Source organism: Pongo pygmaeus, chromosome 19, assembly GCF_028885625.2.
Source record: "Pongo pygmaeus isolate AG05252 chromosome 19, NHGRI_mPonPyg2-v2.0_pri, whole genome shotgun sequence".
Lineage (NCBI taxonomy): Eukaryota > Metazoa > Chordata > Mammalia > Primates > Hominidae > Pongo > Pongo pygmaeus.
Window position 1 is genome coordinate 83,671,354 of NC_072392.2, and position 17,215 is coordinate 83,688,568.

At 50.4% G+C, this 17,215-nt stretch overlaps 1 protein-coding gene and 1 long non-coding RNA gene across 12 annotated transcripts in view; one reads left to right on the forward strand and one right to left on the reverse strand.

Moving 5' to 3' along the window:
- Positions 1-1,009: 1,009 nt before the first annotated feature.
- Positions 1,010-17,215, reverse strand: part of AXIN2 (axin 2) — a 32,990-nt gene continuing 16,784 nt past the window's right edge. For 5 of the 11 annotated variants that reach the window (XM_054456179.2, XM_054456178.2, XM_054456175.2 and 2 more), the window contains exons 4-11: positions 13,869-13,971; positions 10,626-10,766; positions 9,758-10,269; positions 9,303-9,497; positions 8,754-8,987; positions 8,060-8,155; positions 6,347-6,514; positions 1,010-2,541 (exon numbers count right to left, since the gene is read on the reverse strand). In XM_054456179.2, coding sequence (XP_054312154.1) covers positions 2,415-2,541; positions 6,347-6,514; positions 8,060-8,155; positions 8,754-8,987; positions 9,303-9,497; positions 9,758-10,269; positions 10,626-10,766; positions 13,869-13,971 — 1,576 coding nt within the window. In that variant the 3' untranslated portion in view covers positions 1,010-2,414. The remainder of the gene's footprint in view (positions 2,542-6,346; positions 6,515-8,059; positions 8,156-8,753; positions 8,988-9,302; positions 9,498-9,757; positions 10,270-10,625; positions 10,767-13,868; positions 13,972-17,215) is intronic. The other 6 variants (XM_054456182.2, XM_054456181.2, XM_063657080.1 and 3 more) reach the window with 3 other exon arrangements.
- LOC134738775 (uncharacterized) lies at positions 10,545-16,644 on the forward strand. Its single transcript, XR_010124783.1, has 2 exons — positions 10,545-10,757; positions 13,819-16,644. It is a non-coding gene; the product is annotated as an uncharacterized LOC134738775 (long non-coding RNA).

The window sequence follows — 17,215 nt, forward strand, 5'->3', positions numbered from 1 at the left end:
ACACCCTCACCTTCTCGGAGGGTAACTCAGGACTCTCCCAGCAGCCTTGACAACTCCTACTACTGCCACCACACCAAGGATACTGGGTTCGAGTCCATCCCTACCCCACGTGGCCAGAACCCTGGCCTTTCTCGCCAGTTGGCAGCGGGAAGAACAAGCCAAGCAGATCCACTGCAGACCACCGAGTTCATTTCATGAAAACTCAGCACACAAGAAGTCAAGTCCAACTGCAGTTACAGATCCTGTTTTTAAAAAGGCTTCTTCATAGGACTCTACTAAAAAGACCTGCTTTCCCAGATCTGAAGTATGGCCTGGCATGCATGCCAAGTGCTCAGGGTACAGGGAGGGCACGTTTGTTGAGCGGGCAACTGCCTGCCGAGGTCCTAGGCCACATAAGCACACCTGTCCACTGAGCGGTGCAGAAGCTGCCCGTGTCTCCTCCTCCTGAACCACCTGCTTGCTATGTTCCCGACACCTGACCAGCCCTGGGCCTGATGGCCCACGATAAAATACTCAGATAGGATTAATAGTCAGCCTTGTTGATCAGCTCCCAGAATGGGGACGGTGCCTAGCTAGCTTTGATCTCTAAGTCCATCGGCCCCATGTGCACATTCCAGGTCTATGAAACCATCTGCTGAACGGCTTTCATGTCGGAGACACCTACTGAAACTCCTGGGAGGGCCCCCTCTCATCCCCCGGTCCCCTGCACCTACCTGGCCGGACTGGAGACAATCTGCCCAGGAGGAAGAGGCTGAATGGAGGTGTTACAGGGAAAAGGATCCCCAAAGGAGATGTCGTCTACAGCCTGCTCCAAGGCAAGAAAAGCCTCAGCCAGTAGCCAGGTGATTTGAATAAATGGTTTTACAAAACCTCCAGGTGGGTCCAGATCAGGTCAGGGCTCGAGGTCAGAGACCGGCTTGGGCGAGGTGGAAATCAAGCACAGATGTCTACACACAAAAGGGCCCCTCGGCCCTGTTCCCACCCTGGGGATTCAAATACGAGGCCGATGTTTTGAAAAATATAAAATTTTAATAAAGGCTACATCTCTTAATTACAATAATTATTGTACCAAGTAATTTTCCTTAAATGAACTCTTTATAATGCATAATTTACAGTATAAGTAGAACAAAATGTCATGACAAAAGTCATTGAGTACAAGACTTGTAATAAAAAGGCATAAAATATATTTATACATAAACCCCTTTCAAAAAACAAGGGAAAGCTTGAGCCCTCAATATAGGGCGACACACGGAGCGGGTGACCGTGCAGGTACAGGTACTGTACTGATTTAAAGTCAAGCACTAGAGATAGTGGATTAATACTCTTTTGCCGTACACTATATACAGATGTATAGTACAAGTAACAATGGCAAACAGAATGTATAGATTAACTTAACACAAAAACCCGAACATCAAAATGAAGGTGTGTGGAGGAAAGGTGCTGCTGGGTCTCCCTACAACTGTTTGTTTCTTTACGGGGCAGGGGGTAGTTCCTGAATGGCTGTGGTCCAATGACTAACGTAAAACAAAAACAGAAACAAAAAAAACAAGGAACTGTCATTTCCACGAAAGCACAGTGGCAGTGATTCTAGCAAGCCTCAGGGCCCTGGGCCTGGGGAGGCTACATGAGGTGGAGCCTCAGTCACAGGATCAACCTGAGGCCCCAGGGAGCGGGGTTCCCTGCCTCTCCCTCTGCAATAGATCATCCCATCCAACACAACCCCCAAAATGTTGATGATGACGCAACATGGTCAACCCTCAAGACCTTTAAGACAAAACAGAGCAGCATAGGAAAAAAAAAAAATGCACCAATTTCTGCATGTGTCAATGGTAGGGCACCATTTTAAAAAGTCTAAAAACGTCTGTCTTCACTTGGAGGGACGTAGTGCAAAGCATAATTCCTCTGTTAGTGAAGAAACCATGAACGCACTCCTAGCTCAACTCCTAAGTTTAGTCAGAACAATTAAAACTTCCTGTCTCCCCCTTCCAAGTTTAAAGCAGCATATCCATAAACTGGGGATGGGGGAAATCAACTGTTCTATAAATATCAGTAAGGATTCCTGTTCAGGTAAGCTATACACAGTTTCTCTTAGTTTATGGATTTCAGATCCCTAGGAAGTCATATATTATGTATGGCAGTCTCTCAAATACAGGCAGCATCTTCAATAGCCAAGAGTGGTCATGTTTTTAATAAATAGTTCAGGCTTTTCTTATCTCAGTCAGTACCCAGCTCATGAATCATGAAAATCAACCTCCCCCCGCCCTCCCGAAGGCCCACTGGCCGATTCTTCCTTAGACTTTGTCTTCTTCATTGGTTTAATTTTCCTTCAAAATGTTTTGTCGCAGTTGCTCACGGCCAAGACAGTTCACAAGAGCTTCGGGCTCCAACAGTTCACCAAAGCCAGACCCCAAGGCTCAATCGATCCGCTCCACTTTGCCCAGAATCCGGCCTTCATACATCGGGAGCACTGTCTCATCCTCCCAGATTTCCTCAAACACCGCTCCACAGGCAAACTCATCGCTTGCTTTTTTGAAGTAATACCTTAAAAGGAAAACCAGAAAAGCTTCTTGGTAAACTGCATTTTCCACATTGTTGAAAAGAAAAGCATACCAACATGGAGGACTGAGGTATCCTAGGAATTTGCTATGGCAGGTGTGCACGTACACTGTTGCCCACATCTGCTTTAAGATGGCAACTGGGACTGGCCACACCACAAGCAGCAGGTGGGCCGAGATGATGAAGGCTGGGCACCCACTGAGCAACAGCCTGGGCTGGGCCTGCCACCTGCAATCTTCAACACAGCACCTCTGCTGTCTCCTGACACACATACACTGTGAAAAGCAGAGCTGCTTCCCCTCCCCCCCCGCCAATATTTTTCAGCAGTGGGGTTGGGGAGGGAAGGGAAGGACAAATGCCTGCAGTTCATTTGCAGCAGGAGCCAAGCAGGTCCTTCAAAGAGACTCCAGACTATCTCCAGGTTCAGCCATCCTGAACCCATCACACCTGGAGAGCCGGAACCTGCCGAAGTCTGTAAAAGGCTGACTTCCAGATGGTTTAGCAGTCCAAAGGCCTCTCGGCCTTCCCATCCTCCAGGGCCCAAGTGCGACACTCCTGAATGGCCCTGGCACAGCCACACAGGAGGCAAACCAGCCCAGCGCAGCTTCTCAGGGCCGAACAGACGGCACTGGCCCCATGATGCCCTCCCCTCTTCTCCCCATTTCCAGGCCTCTTCTCCCATCCCACCCCTCCAGGGTCAAACACCAAAGGCCCTTCTATTATGCCCGTTGATTAAAGGCTCCTTTCATCCCTCCCCAGCGTTCTCTCTTCTGAGGCTGTTTAATTGTACAGATGCAAATGCCTGGCCTCTCAGGAGCGCCACATTCGGAAACAACTGCTGTCCTCTTGGGCCAGGCCCACCCCCAAACCCCTTCTGAGGAAATTAAGCGAGGGCCTCTTCCTTCCCTGTCCCCAGCCAAGGGAGACCCCTCAGAGGGATTAAACTTGCCCCTGCAAGCTGTCATTTCCAGCCCATAAAGGCCACTCACAGAGGGAAGGTCACAGTCCCCTGGGGAGATGGGAGAACCTTTCAAGCATTTAATTGTGTCTCTGGGTTATGGTTGGGCTTTGTCTTTTCCCTTTAAAAATAAAAAAAAAATTAACTCCCCTTGCTTAGAGCTCAATTTTTTCCCTCTTTAATAAAGGCAAGCCAAATACTTTCGTAGGAGATAAGGCTAAATACAGTGAACAGCTGGGTTTAGTCAAGGTTCTTTGTTTTTAGCATTCCTGACCCAGCTAATGCAGTGGGGTGAACAACGGCATGGCTCTAACTAGGCAGCACTGAAGACACGTCATGTCAAGGGGTCAAAATCCTCGGGGGAGCGTGAGAGGAGACAGTGAGAAAACGGGGAGGGGCTCTGTGCACAGGAGACTCAGGACAGTGGGGGGAAAAGTCACTTCTTCACATAAGAGGCTCAAATCCCAACGCCACCCTCCGCCAGACCCCTTTGGCCCCAGCTCCGACCCCTCCGGGGTTTACCAAGTTGGGCTTTCACAGCATGTCTGAGCAAACACGCAGCGACCTTTTACATAATTGCAACCTCCTCCAGAGAGGAGAGAGGCCACATTCTCTCGGCCCCACCCCCAGGACTTCAAACACACTGCACTGCCCTCATTTTCTCCAAGAAACAGGCTTTTCCACTGCAACATGCTTTATGTGGCAAACTTCGCTTTCTTCTGACATCTGGCACCAATAGCGTCTGGCGCGTCTGACGGGACTGTTTGCTTTTTGAACCCCTGCCATGTTGAGATTACTCAACGCATCCCAGGTCCCCCCACCTCCCACCCCTGCTCCACGGCCCCAACGTCACTGGGTTTTATTTTTCTGAAGGGGGGATATATTTGTACAAATTTGAGATGTTGAAGCACCAGCCCTGCTGGGAGGGTGAGGCATGACACCCTGTGTCCCTGTCCTACCCGAGGAGGGCACTGAGTCTAGCTCAGGCCCTGCAGAGATAAGGCAGCTGGGAGGGCCTTCCCACAGCCTGATCCACTCAGGAAAGAACTGGAGAGGATCGGAGAGTTGACCATTTATGCAAGTCTTTGTGCATTAAAGGGGAGGCCAGGGCTTCAAAGCCAGGCTTATTAACTGTGCCTTAGGGAGAAAAAAAAAAAAAATCAGAGCCAGATGTGGCCAGAGCAGCTAAAGGAGGCACCTTCCCCACAAGCCTGTGCCAGCGCCACATGGCTCTTCTCCGAGGTCACCTGCAGTTCCACTCAAAGTCCAGCCGAGACAAAGCCAAGATCAAAATGAATCCCCAGAGGGGCACACTTGTGTCATTAGTTTCACCTTGTGTCTTTTCAAGATAAAAGCAGCAGCAGCAGCAGCAGCCAGGCCTGTTCCCCCATCCCTTTGATACCTTTTCACAATTGTCTCTGCCCAGGTGTAAAAGGGAATATCCAGACCCAGCGACACGCCCTGCTGGCCAGTTACCTCCAGGGGCTCAGTCCAATCTCCATCCCCTCTCCCCTCCAAAGAGATTCACTTTGAGCCCCTGCCCAAACTAACTCCCAGATGAAGGTGGCTGGTAAAACTACACAGGGCCTGCTCTAGAGCGGAGGGTGTCTCAGAGCCCTGCAGGTGGACTCATCCCCGCCCAGGAGCCCATGCCCATCTGGCAGGTTACCAAGTGCTATTCAGAGTTTTCCACTCACACCCCTGGCCCTGGTGGCAGCAATGGGTTCACACCTGGGCACAGATGGTGGTCCTGGCACAGGGACAACGGCACACAGCTGAGGAGTTGGAACTCTGTCTCGGGTGTAGACCCCCGAGTGAGCACCTCCTTAAACTAGGGTTCCCCTGTCTCACTCTTGTCCCCAGTGTGGAGCCCTAAACCTGGGACAGAACTGGAGCAGAATCCACACATTCTCTTGGGCTGCAGGCCATGGACAGGGGCAAGGGAGGACACCGGATGAACTGAGGCAGAGTCATCACCTGCTCCTTACGAGGAAAGTCATCAAGAGAAGGAATGGCCTAGGGCTGGCCCTCATCCTTCTCAGCTCTTGAACCCTCTCAAGGGCCCTAAGAAGTCAGCATGGACCTTCTCAAGGGCACCTCCGTCCACTCTGCAGACAAGATAAGGAGACCAGGAAGTTCCCTTCCTGAAGCCCCTGCAGGGGAGATGGCAGCGGGGCCCAGGTGCGGACAGGAGGAGTAGACTGCCCTATTCACCCTGTGTCCACCCGCAGGTCCAACCCCTTCTTTGTTACGGACAAAGGCGCATCCCTGCTTCTAATGGCCCATAAAACCCAGGGAGGCTCTTCAGGTGGAAAGGCAGGCTAAGAAAAACACGGGGGACTTTTCCTAGGCATGGTTCCTGACTATTTGGAGCCTTCAATGTGGGGGTCTCTCCTAAACTCAAGCCAGGAGGGCAGCGCTTCCAGACCCTCCCTCCTAATCAGCGTGCCTGTCCCTCTTTTTTCTCCCTGCTCCCCGCTTGCCCACAAGCCCCTCAATTGCAGGTAAAGCCTCTGCAGTGTGGCCTGAACCCCACTCTCCTGTCAGAGCAAGCAGCTGCTCGTCTCCTCAGTCTGGTTCACCTGGTGGAAAGAGCCTGGCCAGGTCCCCCACAGAACCCTCCACGCAGCCTCCCTGTTGCGGCTGCTGCTTCGTTATTGCTGCTAGTGGTGAGGGGAGAGAAGAAATGAGAAGGAGCCTCCCCCAGCGCCTGCTGAGCCCCCTCCCACCCTGCCCCGCCCAGGCCTGCTCAGCCAGGGGAGCTGCTCCAGGCTCTGGCTCTTGGTTCTGAGCAAACAAACTGAGAGCAGAAAAAAGCCACAGGACTCTTACCTATAATTTCCCTTTTTGCTGAGCTGCTCTTTAAAGTGGCCCAGGGTCAAGCTCTGAGCCTTCAGCATCCTCCGGTATGGAATTTCTTCCCCACAGAAAAAGTAAGTGACAACCAACTCACTCGCCTGGAGCGCGTGGACACCTGCCAGTTTCTTTGGCTCTTTGTGACTGAAAATAAGATGGAATGGAACAAGTTTAGGATTTTAAAGCAGACACACATCTAAAGCAAACACACACATGTGCACATGTGCATAAGTGACAGGGTGTCCAAACACTAGGGCTGCAATTGTAAACCCAGAGTGGGGGCTGGGGCAGAGCCCCACATCCCAGAGTCAGGCAGCTCTGGGGGACACACAGTCCAACCCCACATGTGCTGCATGGAGCATGCAGAAAAGGATGATTTCCTTTTGGTTGTACAAATTGGTATCATTTCCCCCACTGCCACCAAATGAAGGTATACAGTGGCCTCTTTCAGGTTGGCATAAATGGGGTGCTTCCCCAAGAAGATGAGAGAAGAGAAATTATCACAGAGATGCTGGGTCTCACCTGGATTGGAGTGCTAAAGAGACAAACCCAGAGCAGGACACCTTTGGGATGGCATGAACTCAGAATGCCTAAAGCCCACCCCTTATTCCAGCAGAATGAGAACAACTAATGGGGGTTATCACACAGTCATGTCCATTTCCCCATTTATTCTGAGATTTTGTAGAATGGCTTGAAAAAAACGCTGCTAGGCCAGGCGTGGTGGCTCACGCCTGTAATCCCAGCCCTTTGGGAGGCCGAGGTGGGCGGATCACCTGAGGCCAGGAGTTTGAGACCAGCCTGGCCAACATGGTGAAACCCCATCTCCACTAAAAATACAAAAAATGAGCTGGGCGTGGTGGTAGGCGCCTGCAATCCCAGCTACTCGGGAGGCTGAGGCAGGAGAATTGCCTGAACTCAGGAGGCAGAGGCTGCAGTGAGCTGAGATTAAGCCACTGCACTCCAGCCTGGGCAACAGGGCGAGACTCTGTCTCAAAAAGAAAAAAAAAAGTGTCTGTCCCAGACCCGGACAGCTGGTACACTTAGGGTCAACCAATTGAAACAATGAAAGGGTCCAGGGTGGTGGCCTATTGAGGACTTCAAACATTGCTCATTGCTCAGGATGAAGACACTAAGAAAGAAAACTCTCTATAGACCATTTTAGATCTCTTTAGCAGATTTCTTTTTAATTGCACCAGCCAGTAATTAAACTGAGCAGGCTCCTCAACCTACTTTGAAAGAGACTAAATTTACAAAAAGAATCACTGCCCAATTTGGGGGAAGATATTCTGTCTCCTCCAAACAAAAACACACGGATGGTCCCCTCCATCTCTGCCACAGTGAAGAATGATCCTTCTGCTCAGGGGTGACAAATGTTTCCAGTACTACTAAATTGCAAGTTGAATGGGGGCAACTTTTCCAGCTGAATTTGAGGTCCCTTCTACACTTCTGCTAATGGCTTCACGTCCCAGCTTTTGATTTGTGTATGACCAGAAAAACTTTTGCTATGATGCATTTGTCAGCAGGACATGGATGGCAACATCTACGTTTACTGTTCCTCATCACTAGCACTAAAATCAAAGTGATTTTAAAAACCAAAAAAAGTTTCACGAAAATGAAACTCCAGATAGCGAATATTCTGAAACATAAAACACTCGGCAGATCTCAGTAATGTCAGGTAAAGACACTCACTCTTCTGGAGCCAGGCTTGGATTGGAGAAGGGCGTGGCTCCCGCCTGAACAGTGGCCGAGTGATTCCTGTCCCTCTGCTGACTGGCCACACAGCACCTGAGGACACAGCCAGGGCGAGGGATTTAGAGGTGCACTGTTGTCCCCAGAGCAATTGAAAAGCAGACAGAAAATTACTATTTGGCTTCCTAAAGAGACACGAACCCGACTTCCATCCCTATGGAGACCCAACCAAGACCCTGGGTTAACAGTGGCTGAAGGGGCCAGGAAGACGTCTTGGAACAGCCATTCTAAGCCCCCCTGAGAGCCCAAGATGGAACATTCTCAACCCCAGCAAAGGGCTGAGGACTCTTGGTCCTCCATCTCACAGCTTCTTATACACTCAACTAACCAGCCTTAAACAATCAAGACATTTGTAAGGAATGGGATTTGTAAGCAATTGCTGAAATTCATTCTCCCATTTCTAGGCATGACTTGCCTCACGGATCCTGGCTTAACTCTAGTAGAATGAACATAACTGAAGGGAACAATTTCTAGAAGCTGGAAAGCAGCAGCTTACTCATCCATAAATAATTCTTCCTCTCACGGGAGGGTTTGAGACCCAGGCAGAAAGAGAGGCCCTCCCCATTAGCCACACACCAGGTCTCCACCCAAACCCAATCCCTGCCTCAACCTAGGACCCCTCACTTCCACTCACCGCTGCTTTGGGGGCTTCGACACCTCAGCTAGCCTGCGACAGGCCTCCTCCAGCTGAGCCAGAGTGTTGGGTGGGGTCAGGGGAGGCATCGCAGGGTCCTGGGTGAACAGGTGGGCACGGGGGGTGGTGCGGGGGTGCCCGCTGTTGCCCCCCCACAGATGGTGCCGGCTGGCTCGTTCGCCTGGAGACGAGCGGGCAGACTCCAAGGGGTAGGCCTTTTTTGTGCTTTGGGCACTAAACAAGGAATGAGCAGAGAGAAAACAGAAGGAAAGAAACTGGGTTAGAAGAACTGGAAAATGTGACTTCAATAGAAACTTGTCTATTCTGCTCAGAGAGAGAAAAAAAAAAATAACTACCATAACACGAACAGGGGTCAGTGCCAAAACATGACATTTTTGTGGTCTGCTCAGTCCAACGTTTAATATTAAGATGGCAGGAGCAAATAGTCACATTTGTATTCGGCGGACTGCAAAAACAGCCATTCCCACAATACCTCCGTACTGAGCGCCCATGACCCTCGCGGCCGCGGCGGCGGCAAGCGGTGTTTACCTATGGGGCTTGGGCTTGCTCTGCCGCTCACTCTCCAGCATCCACTGCCAGACATCCTGCGACCTGTCTCCTTCCTCCCGGGGAAGCTGCAGGGCCCCAGCTCCGCCGGGGGCCCCTCCTTCCCTGGCGGGCAGGGCCAGGCCCGGCTCCGTGCCTTTCCCATTGCGTTTGGGCAAGGTACTGCCTCTGCTGCCGCTGTGGGGAACCAAGAACCACACCCAACCCAGAGACCCGGTTAAATCTCCGGGATTCCTAGAATCAGACAATTCAGCAGGTCGGGGGGCTGGTGACACGAAAGACCCATGCACCTGCTCCCCGCACCCTCACCCGGCCGTGCCCTCTGCCGCCCTCTTAGAAACTAAATGCCTGTGATGCGGCTCCCACCTCACACCTGCCCATGGACCTGGCTGGGAGACGAGCCCCACACGGGACACTGCGGTCCGCCCGGCACTTACCCAAACTGCTCGCTGGGCATGGTTTCCGGAGCCTTGGGGTGGCTTTTGCATTTCGAGTAGCAGTAATACTCGCTGCCCCCAGGGCAGAAGCAGTGCACCCGCTGCGTGGCCTCCGCCTCGATCTCCTCCTTGGTCTTGGGGACGGCATGGTGGTGGATGTAGTGGTGGTGGACATGCTTCGTCGTCTGCTTGGTCACAAAGCCCTTGCCCCCGAGGAGGGGGCAGGCGCCCGGCGAGGCGGCCGCGGGAGGCAGCTTGCCACCGGGCGGGAGCAGGGAGTGGTACTGCGAATGGTGGTGGTGGTGGTGGTCCGGGGAGCGGGAGCGGGGGCTATAGCGGCCTACGCCCGGAGACTGGCAGCCAGGGGTCTTGAGGACCCTGGACAGGTGATCGTCCAGTATCGTCTGCGGGTCTTCCTCGTAGCTGCCGGAGGGCAGTAGGGAGAGGGGGTGCTGCGTGGGCGCCCCCTCCCGCGAATTGAGTGTGAGCTCGGAGCCCTCCTTCTCTTCATCCTGAAAGGGAAGACGTCAGAGAGAAGTGACCCAGGAAGCAGAAAGGCCAGAGGCCCTGGGGTTACAACATTTAGCTCCCTACGCGGGAGCACGCACACCCATGTGCACGCCCACAGCCACGCCTATGCGCACACGCACAGGCCCGCCTACACAAGCACATCCACACACATATGCACACCCACACGCAACCCATGCACATGCGCACACAGCCCACGCCAGGCACACAACCGCACGCAGCCCACGCGCATGCGCCCCAGGCACATGCGCACACCCTCACACACCCCATGCACATGCGCATACACATACGTGCGCGCACGCCGTGGACGGAAGCAGGAAGAGGCCCTAGGCCGCATTACCTCTCGGATCTGCTGCAGGCGCTCCTCCAGGCTGTGGCGGCTCTCCAACTCCAGCTTCAGCTTCTCCAGCCTCGAGATCAGCTCAGCTGCAAAGGTGGCCGGTTCCACGGGGGTCATCTCCTTGGGCAGGCGGTGGGTTCTCTACAGGACGTGGAAAGGAAAGGGAGGAGGCACGTTCAGCAGGCCGGGTGGGCGGTGGCTTGGCCGGAGTTTCCCGCACCAGGCGCTGTGCACCGCAAACCCATGTTCGGGTGGAGAGTGGATGGCAAGGCGGCCTGGGCTGCTCGGGACTTTTATGCGCTAGCGCCATGGCCTCATGGAGAGCCATGGTCCCCACCAGCGTTTGCCTTGGGCAGGAGCATTTGGTCGCACTCCGAGAGGCCCTGCTTGTTCTCTCTGTAGTACAACCAGCCCATCAGTAGCTACTCTGAAGTAGAAAATCTTCAAAGACTGTTGTCAAACATCAAAAAAAAAAAAAAAAAAAAAAAGGCAGCCCTCTGAGGTGGGGAGGGGAGAGACCAACTCAAGGAATAGAAAGTAGAATCTAAACAGAAAGGGAGTTGAAAATTTAAAAAAGTAAGATTGGAAAGGAGGTGGGAGGGAAGAAAGTGGGGGGGGAAGGGAGTCAAACGGCCTGGATCAGAGAAGAAGTGGTAATTTATTTCCTGGCCGCACACTGCGCACCTTTGAGTTGGTGTTGTCTCAACACTGTCCTCGATCTCCCTCGTTTTTCTCCTTCCCTCCTCCCTCTCTCTTTGTACAGAAAATGAAGAAAGCTGCTGCAGGCTAGTAGCAGAACACTGCTGAGCTTGGCTGCCTGAAGCTGATCTATCAAGGGAAAAGGGAACATCTCCAAATCAAGTGCAGAATATAAAAAGGCACCGAGTACGCCTGCCAAAAGCAGCAAACAGAGAGAACCCCCTGCTGCCCAGCTTTCTGTCCTTTTCCTGTCATCTCGCTCCCCCCACCCAACCCCCCACCTCTCCAGTTGTTCTACCTCCTTCTTCCTAATCTCCCTCTTGCTTAGCTCCTTTCTTTGGGGTGGGGTGGGGGTAGCAGAAAGCTAACTTGCAAAGGCTAGCATCTCCCCCAGCTGAAAAGATGGGCCTTGCCACGGCAACCACTTAGCTGCAGAAACTGGGAGAGGAGAGAAAGGCTCCTGTGTAGGTGGCCATTCTCACACAGGCTGGCTCCTTGCAGCCCCTGATCAAAGCGCTGCCTGATGGAGAGAGTCGATTTGCACACCCCAGGACAAAATCATCTAATTTACAAGCTTGGGCGATAGAACTTTTCTTTGTTAACTCACATATCCCCCAGTCAAAAAAACAATGATAGTATGTCATCAATACTTGTTATCTGTAGAGGGAGGGGATGCTAGAGGTCCTCAGAAAAGCAATTTTAATATGCTAATTTTAAAACAAGGTAAGTCTGCCCTTGTCTGTGTGAGGAGCTTTCAGAGAAGAGCTATAGTTTGTGCACTAATGCAACATGGGTTTAGCAATTCAATGTGTTAATTTTTTAAACACAACATAACCAGACAGACCAATTAGATTCTCTGAAGCTGGCAGGAAGGATTCATAAACACCTGCTGTGAGCTGGGTGCTTTCTTCCCCTCCTTAAAGAGTGTCCTTGCAACCTGGATCTGAGGCTGTTGTCAACAGCACAACCCTAAACTGGGAATGTAGATGGGGAAGTTCTCTTGAGTACAGCCATGTGCTGGCTGCTTTAGCGAGCATGGAAATAAAAGGAGAGGTCCCAGAAAAGCCCTTCATCCACCATCTCAGTCACAGGAAGAAGCTGCTCGGGAGATCCTCACTTCTAAACACTTTGTTCATTCCGCATTTGATAGGCACAGACTCACCAGCAGGTACCAAGCCAAGTTCTGGAGTTGGAAAGGAACAGCTACCCTCCAGGGCTTCAGGAGCCAGGAGGAGAAATGGTCAATGAATACATAAATGAATGACTAAAATCACTGACTAAAATGACTTGGAGTCCTGTGGTTGACACAAGAAGTAGAATGTCCCAGTGAAGAGAGCAGGAGAATGTCCCAAGGGGGCAGAGGTTCCTTATTCATTCACTCAAATGTTTATTGAGCACCTATTATGTGTCAGGTACTGTTCTAGTCTCTGTGCATACAGAGGTTAACAGAATAGATAAAACTCCCTCCCATCAGAGGGCTTCCATTCTAGTGGAAATACAGTGAGCTCACCAAGCTGTAGAGAAGCATGGATCATCTAGCGTTTCTTGGTTTCTGGGAAATAAGTGCTTCAGTTTCTTTCTCATAGGGAATTTTTTTTTGAATTCAGAAAATGCAAAGGTTCAAAAATACGTTATCAAACCTCTGATATAGTTGGGATGTTTGTCCCCTCCAAATCTCATGTTGAAATATGATCCCCAATGGTGGAAGTGCGCCTAGTGGGAGGTGTTTGGTGCCCTCCCTGCAGTAATGAGCAAGTTTTCCCTGTAGTTCATGAGATCTGGTTGTTTGAAAGAACATGGCACTGCCCACCACCCCCCCAACCTCAGCTTGCTGCTTCTCTCCCTATGTTACAAAGTGGCTCCCCTTCCCCTTGCATTATGATTGAAAGCTCCCTGAAACCTTCACCAGAAGCAGATGTTGGCGCCATGGCTCTTGTACAGCCTGCAGATCCATGAACCAAATAAACCTCTTTTCTTTTCTTCTTTTGAGACGGAGTCTCGCTCTGTCACCCAGGCTGGAGTGCACTGGCATTAGCTCACTACAACCTCCACCTCCCAGGTTCAAGTGATTCCCCTGCCTCAGGCTCCCAAGTAGCTGGGACTACAGGCGCGCATCACCACGCCAGGCTAATTTTTGTATTTTTAGTAGTGGTGGGGTTTCACCATGTTGGCCAGGCTGGTCTCAAACTCCTGACCTCAGGTGATCTGCCCACCTCAGACTTCCAAAGTGCTGAGACTACAGGCATGAGCCACTGCGCCCAGCCATAAACCTCTTTTCTTTATAAATTACTCAACCTCAGGTATTCCTTTATAGCAAAACTGACTGATACCTCATAATCACGTCACTGTGCTCACCATCACAACCCAAAAAACCATGTAATGCCTATTGTCGAGTTCGTCTTTTCTCTCCCTTTGCCCTAGGGGACTTTAGGTACTGCTCTTTTCTACCTTCCCTGTACCTATCCCCATTCCACCACCCATTTCTTTTCTTTAGGACTCAACACGGCAGAAAACAGCTGCCTCCTCACTCCAGACTGTACTCACCGGGAAATGAGGTAGAGACACTTGGCCATTGGCCTTCACACTGCGATGCATTTCTCTCTGGAGCTGTTTCTTACTGCCCACACGATAAGGAGGAATTCCATCCCTAAGGGAAAGGAAAAGACAGAATCCACAGGCTTACGAGGATGTTTTCAGCACGTGGGCTATTCTCATATGCCATCTTGAGATCCTGCAGACAGGGCCATATGCTTCCATAGGAGTGTCACATGTCTCCAGATACCATCGGTGCTCCCACAGGGAAGGACCCATCCAAGATCAAATTTAAATCCTGCCCATCAATCATCTATGGAAACTTGGCTTCCTCGGATGCAGAAGCATCGACTTGGAAAGGGCCTGGAAAGTTCATCTCTTGGGCTGTTGTCTTAGAACTGGGTTACACTCCAACCAGCCCAGGCAGAGCAAAGGCTCCCCTATTTTACAGGTGCCCCAAGTAGGAGATTCTCAGGCCCCATTGGTCCTCCCACTTGTTCCCACTGCTTCAAACCAGGAACCAGTGCCTTATGGATAGGGCCAAGGCAGAAAGTTGTAGGGATAAGGACCAAACCTACAGAGGGCTAAATCAGGCATTAGTGAAGCATGCATAACTCTCCAAGTCAACCTCCCAGTCATTTCCAGATGTATTTCTTTTTATAAACCAGTACAGGGTGATTAATAAAAAGAATATATAACATTTTGGCCCTTTCTCTCAGCTCCAAACCCTACCACCCCCAACCAATGAATTTTCAAAGACACATGACCAATGTGGGCATGAAAAGCCCCTACTATGTGGTGGTCTGTGCAATCCATTTAAAGATTAGCACCTACTATGTGCCAGATCTTCTCCTGGGCACTAGGCAAGAGAGCAGTAGACAAAGTGGATACATAATTCAGACAACTGCCCTCTTGAAGTTTATATTCTAATGGGGAGGCACAGGCAATGAACAAAATAAAAAATAGTATGTTAGTGATATGTACTATGAATAAATACACAGCAGGAAAAGGAGAATCACTGGTGAGTGGGTAAGCTGCAAATTTAAATTGGATATGGGTGTCAATTAAGTCCTCATTGAGAAAGGGACCTTTGGGCAAAGACCTGAAGAAGTATGGGCCCCTATCCGTTATATTTTTAAAAACAAAACATTAACAAGTAGAAGAATTTTTAAAAAGCCTCCACTCCAGCTAGTGTTCACTACAACCATGACCTGGAGTTGCCATGATTTTTTCCAGAAAGAATTTCCTTCTTAAAAGCAGAATGGTCAAAGTGTGACTATTTTCCCATTGATGTCCCTTCAGGAGGCCACTTATTTACAAAAGCCTCAGGGTGCAAACATTTTCATAATGAATCATACTTGGAGGCTGTAAATATTGAAATTGGGTGTTTGGCTACTTCCCTTTCCCCCATGTCTGGTTCATCATAGGGTGGAAGAAAAATAGGATAATTAGCAATGTCTAAAAATACCCAGGGGGCAGCCAGGAGTAACCGGTCAACCTCTAGCTCCTTATCTGAAATGCCCTAGAATTCTAAATAGCTGCATTTTCAGGAAGTCTGCTGACCTAGGTCAGAAAACAGGGCCACACAAGGGACAATGAAGATTCCAATAGATCAACAAACCAATGTATGTTAACCAAACCCTGGCTAAGGAGTGCATAAAGGATAATTGCACTGAGGTGAGTAGGGAAGGGAGGGAAGAGAGATCAGTATCCAGAGCAACAACTTACCCCCAAGTGTGAGTACTGCCCCAAAGAAAGGTGAGTATGGAGCAGAGACAGAGCACTGTGGGAAGGATTTGCAGCAGCTGGCTGACCAGTGCTGGAGAAACACGTCTCCTACTCATGACTGAGAACAGTCAGCCTCCTACTCATGAGGCTCGGCACTTGACCAAGCCCACCTAAAGATTATTTATCAAAACTTTGTGTCTTCACCTTGGGTAGTTGAAAACAGGACTTACAAGCATGCTTGGCTTGACGAGAAACCAAACGCACCCAAGGCAACTGATGCCAACCTGAGAATGCCAGCTCGTACATACCGAGTCCCTACTGTACGTCAGATATTGGACCTATAATCAGACTTCATTCTCATAAGAACCTTAATGAGCCACATTTTACAGATGACCAGAAATGCTCAATAGCTCACCTAGTGTTACAGTCAGTAGCAGATTGACAACTCATACCCAAGCCACTGCTGGACTCCAGAACAGGCATCTGTAACAACCTACACTTGGTCATTTCAATAAGATGCTCTTCCCAGCCCCAATCAGCAGTCAAGCTTCCTGATGGTCTGAATGTGAAGGTGCCACTTCCTAAGCCCCACACAGTCACCTGACATTCATAAGGCATGAGGGGGAAATTTGTGGAATTTTCTGGAAAGTCCTCCCCAACCACCTAGTACTCACTAGCTATGGGGCTTGCCAGGTGGTTCCCAAGCCATGCTGAATATCTCCATCTCTCACCTAAGATACATTGTATGGTAGGGGTGGCGGTATCCCACAGATTGGGCTCATGCTGGTCTAACCAAATTCTGCTGCCCTAGGGCTGTAAGACAACATCTACCCTCCGTCTCTCTTCCAGGGACTTAAGACAGGGGATGACTCTGCTCCAGCCCTGTTCCTGACAGTCTTGGGGGCAGGAGTCAAGCACTCCATGGACCCCACCATGACACAAGTGACATAAGGCTTCAAGAGTCCTAGAAGAGTCCCCCATCCAACCCCTCCAAGACTCTGACATTTCCACTGGTAGCTTTCACTCTTCTTTTCCTTCTCCCAGATGAAAGTCAATGGTAGAGCTTGTATGCCTCTTTTTCTTCTTCCATATAATAAGGTTAAAAAAAAAACAAACAGGATGGGGGTAGGGATGGGGAGCGGAGTAGATAACTGCAATATTGAAGGCAAAAGGAACAAATGATTTCATAAGCACCTTATACCCTGCCTCCCATCCCCCACCACCACCACACTCCATTACCCAGGGCAGGTGAAGGACTAAACTGCTGGAAAGGCAACTTGTAACCAGAGCAGAAAAGGAAGATGTCAGCCTGTAGAGGCTCAGAAAGGCTTAACAGGCGCCTTCAAGGAAATGTGGCTTTAATTCCCTCCAGCCAAGAATCTTCTTCCAAAACAGCCCCTCATTCCAAAAGGGGGCCTCTTTTCTTTTATTCAAGCTCTAAAAGTCTATGATCAGTTTCCTGGCTGCTCAAGCCTGTGGGCTGGAGAGCACCAGAGTTTTGGTCCCTATACGGTCTCCTTTAATTATAAACATTTTAGTTAACGAGCCTGCTGCCAGGCCCAGCTGTTTCTGGGGAGCATGGTTTTGAAGTGTGGACTCCACTTAGCTGCCATTTGAGCCGAGCCAATTAG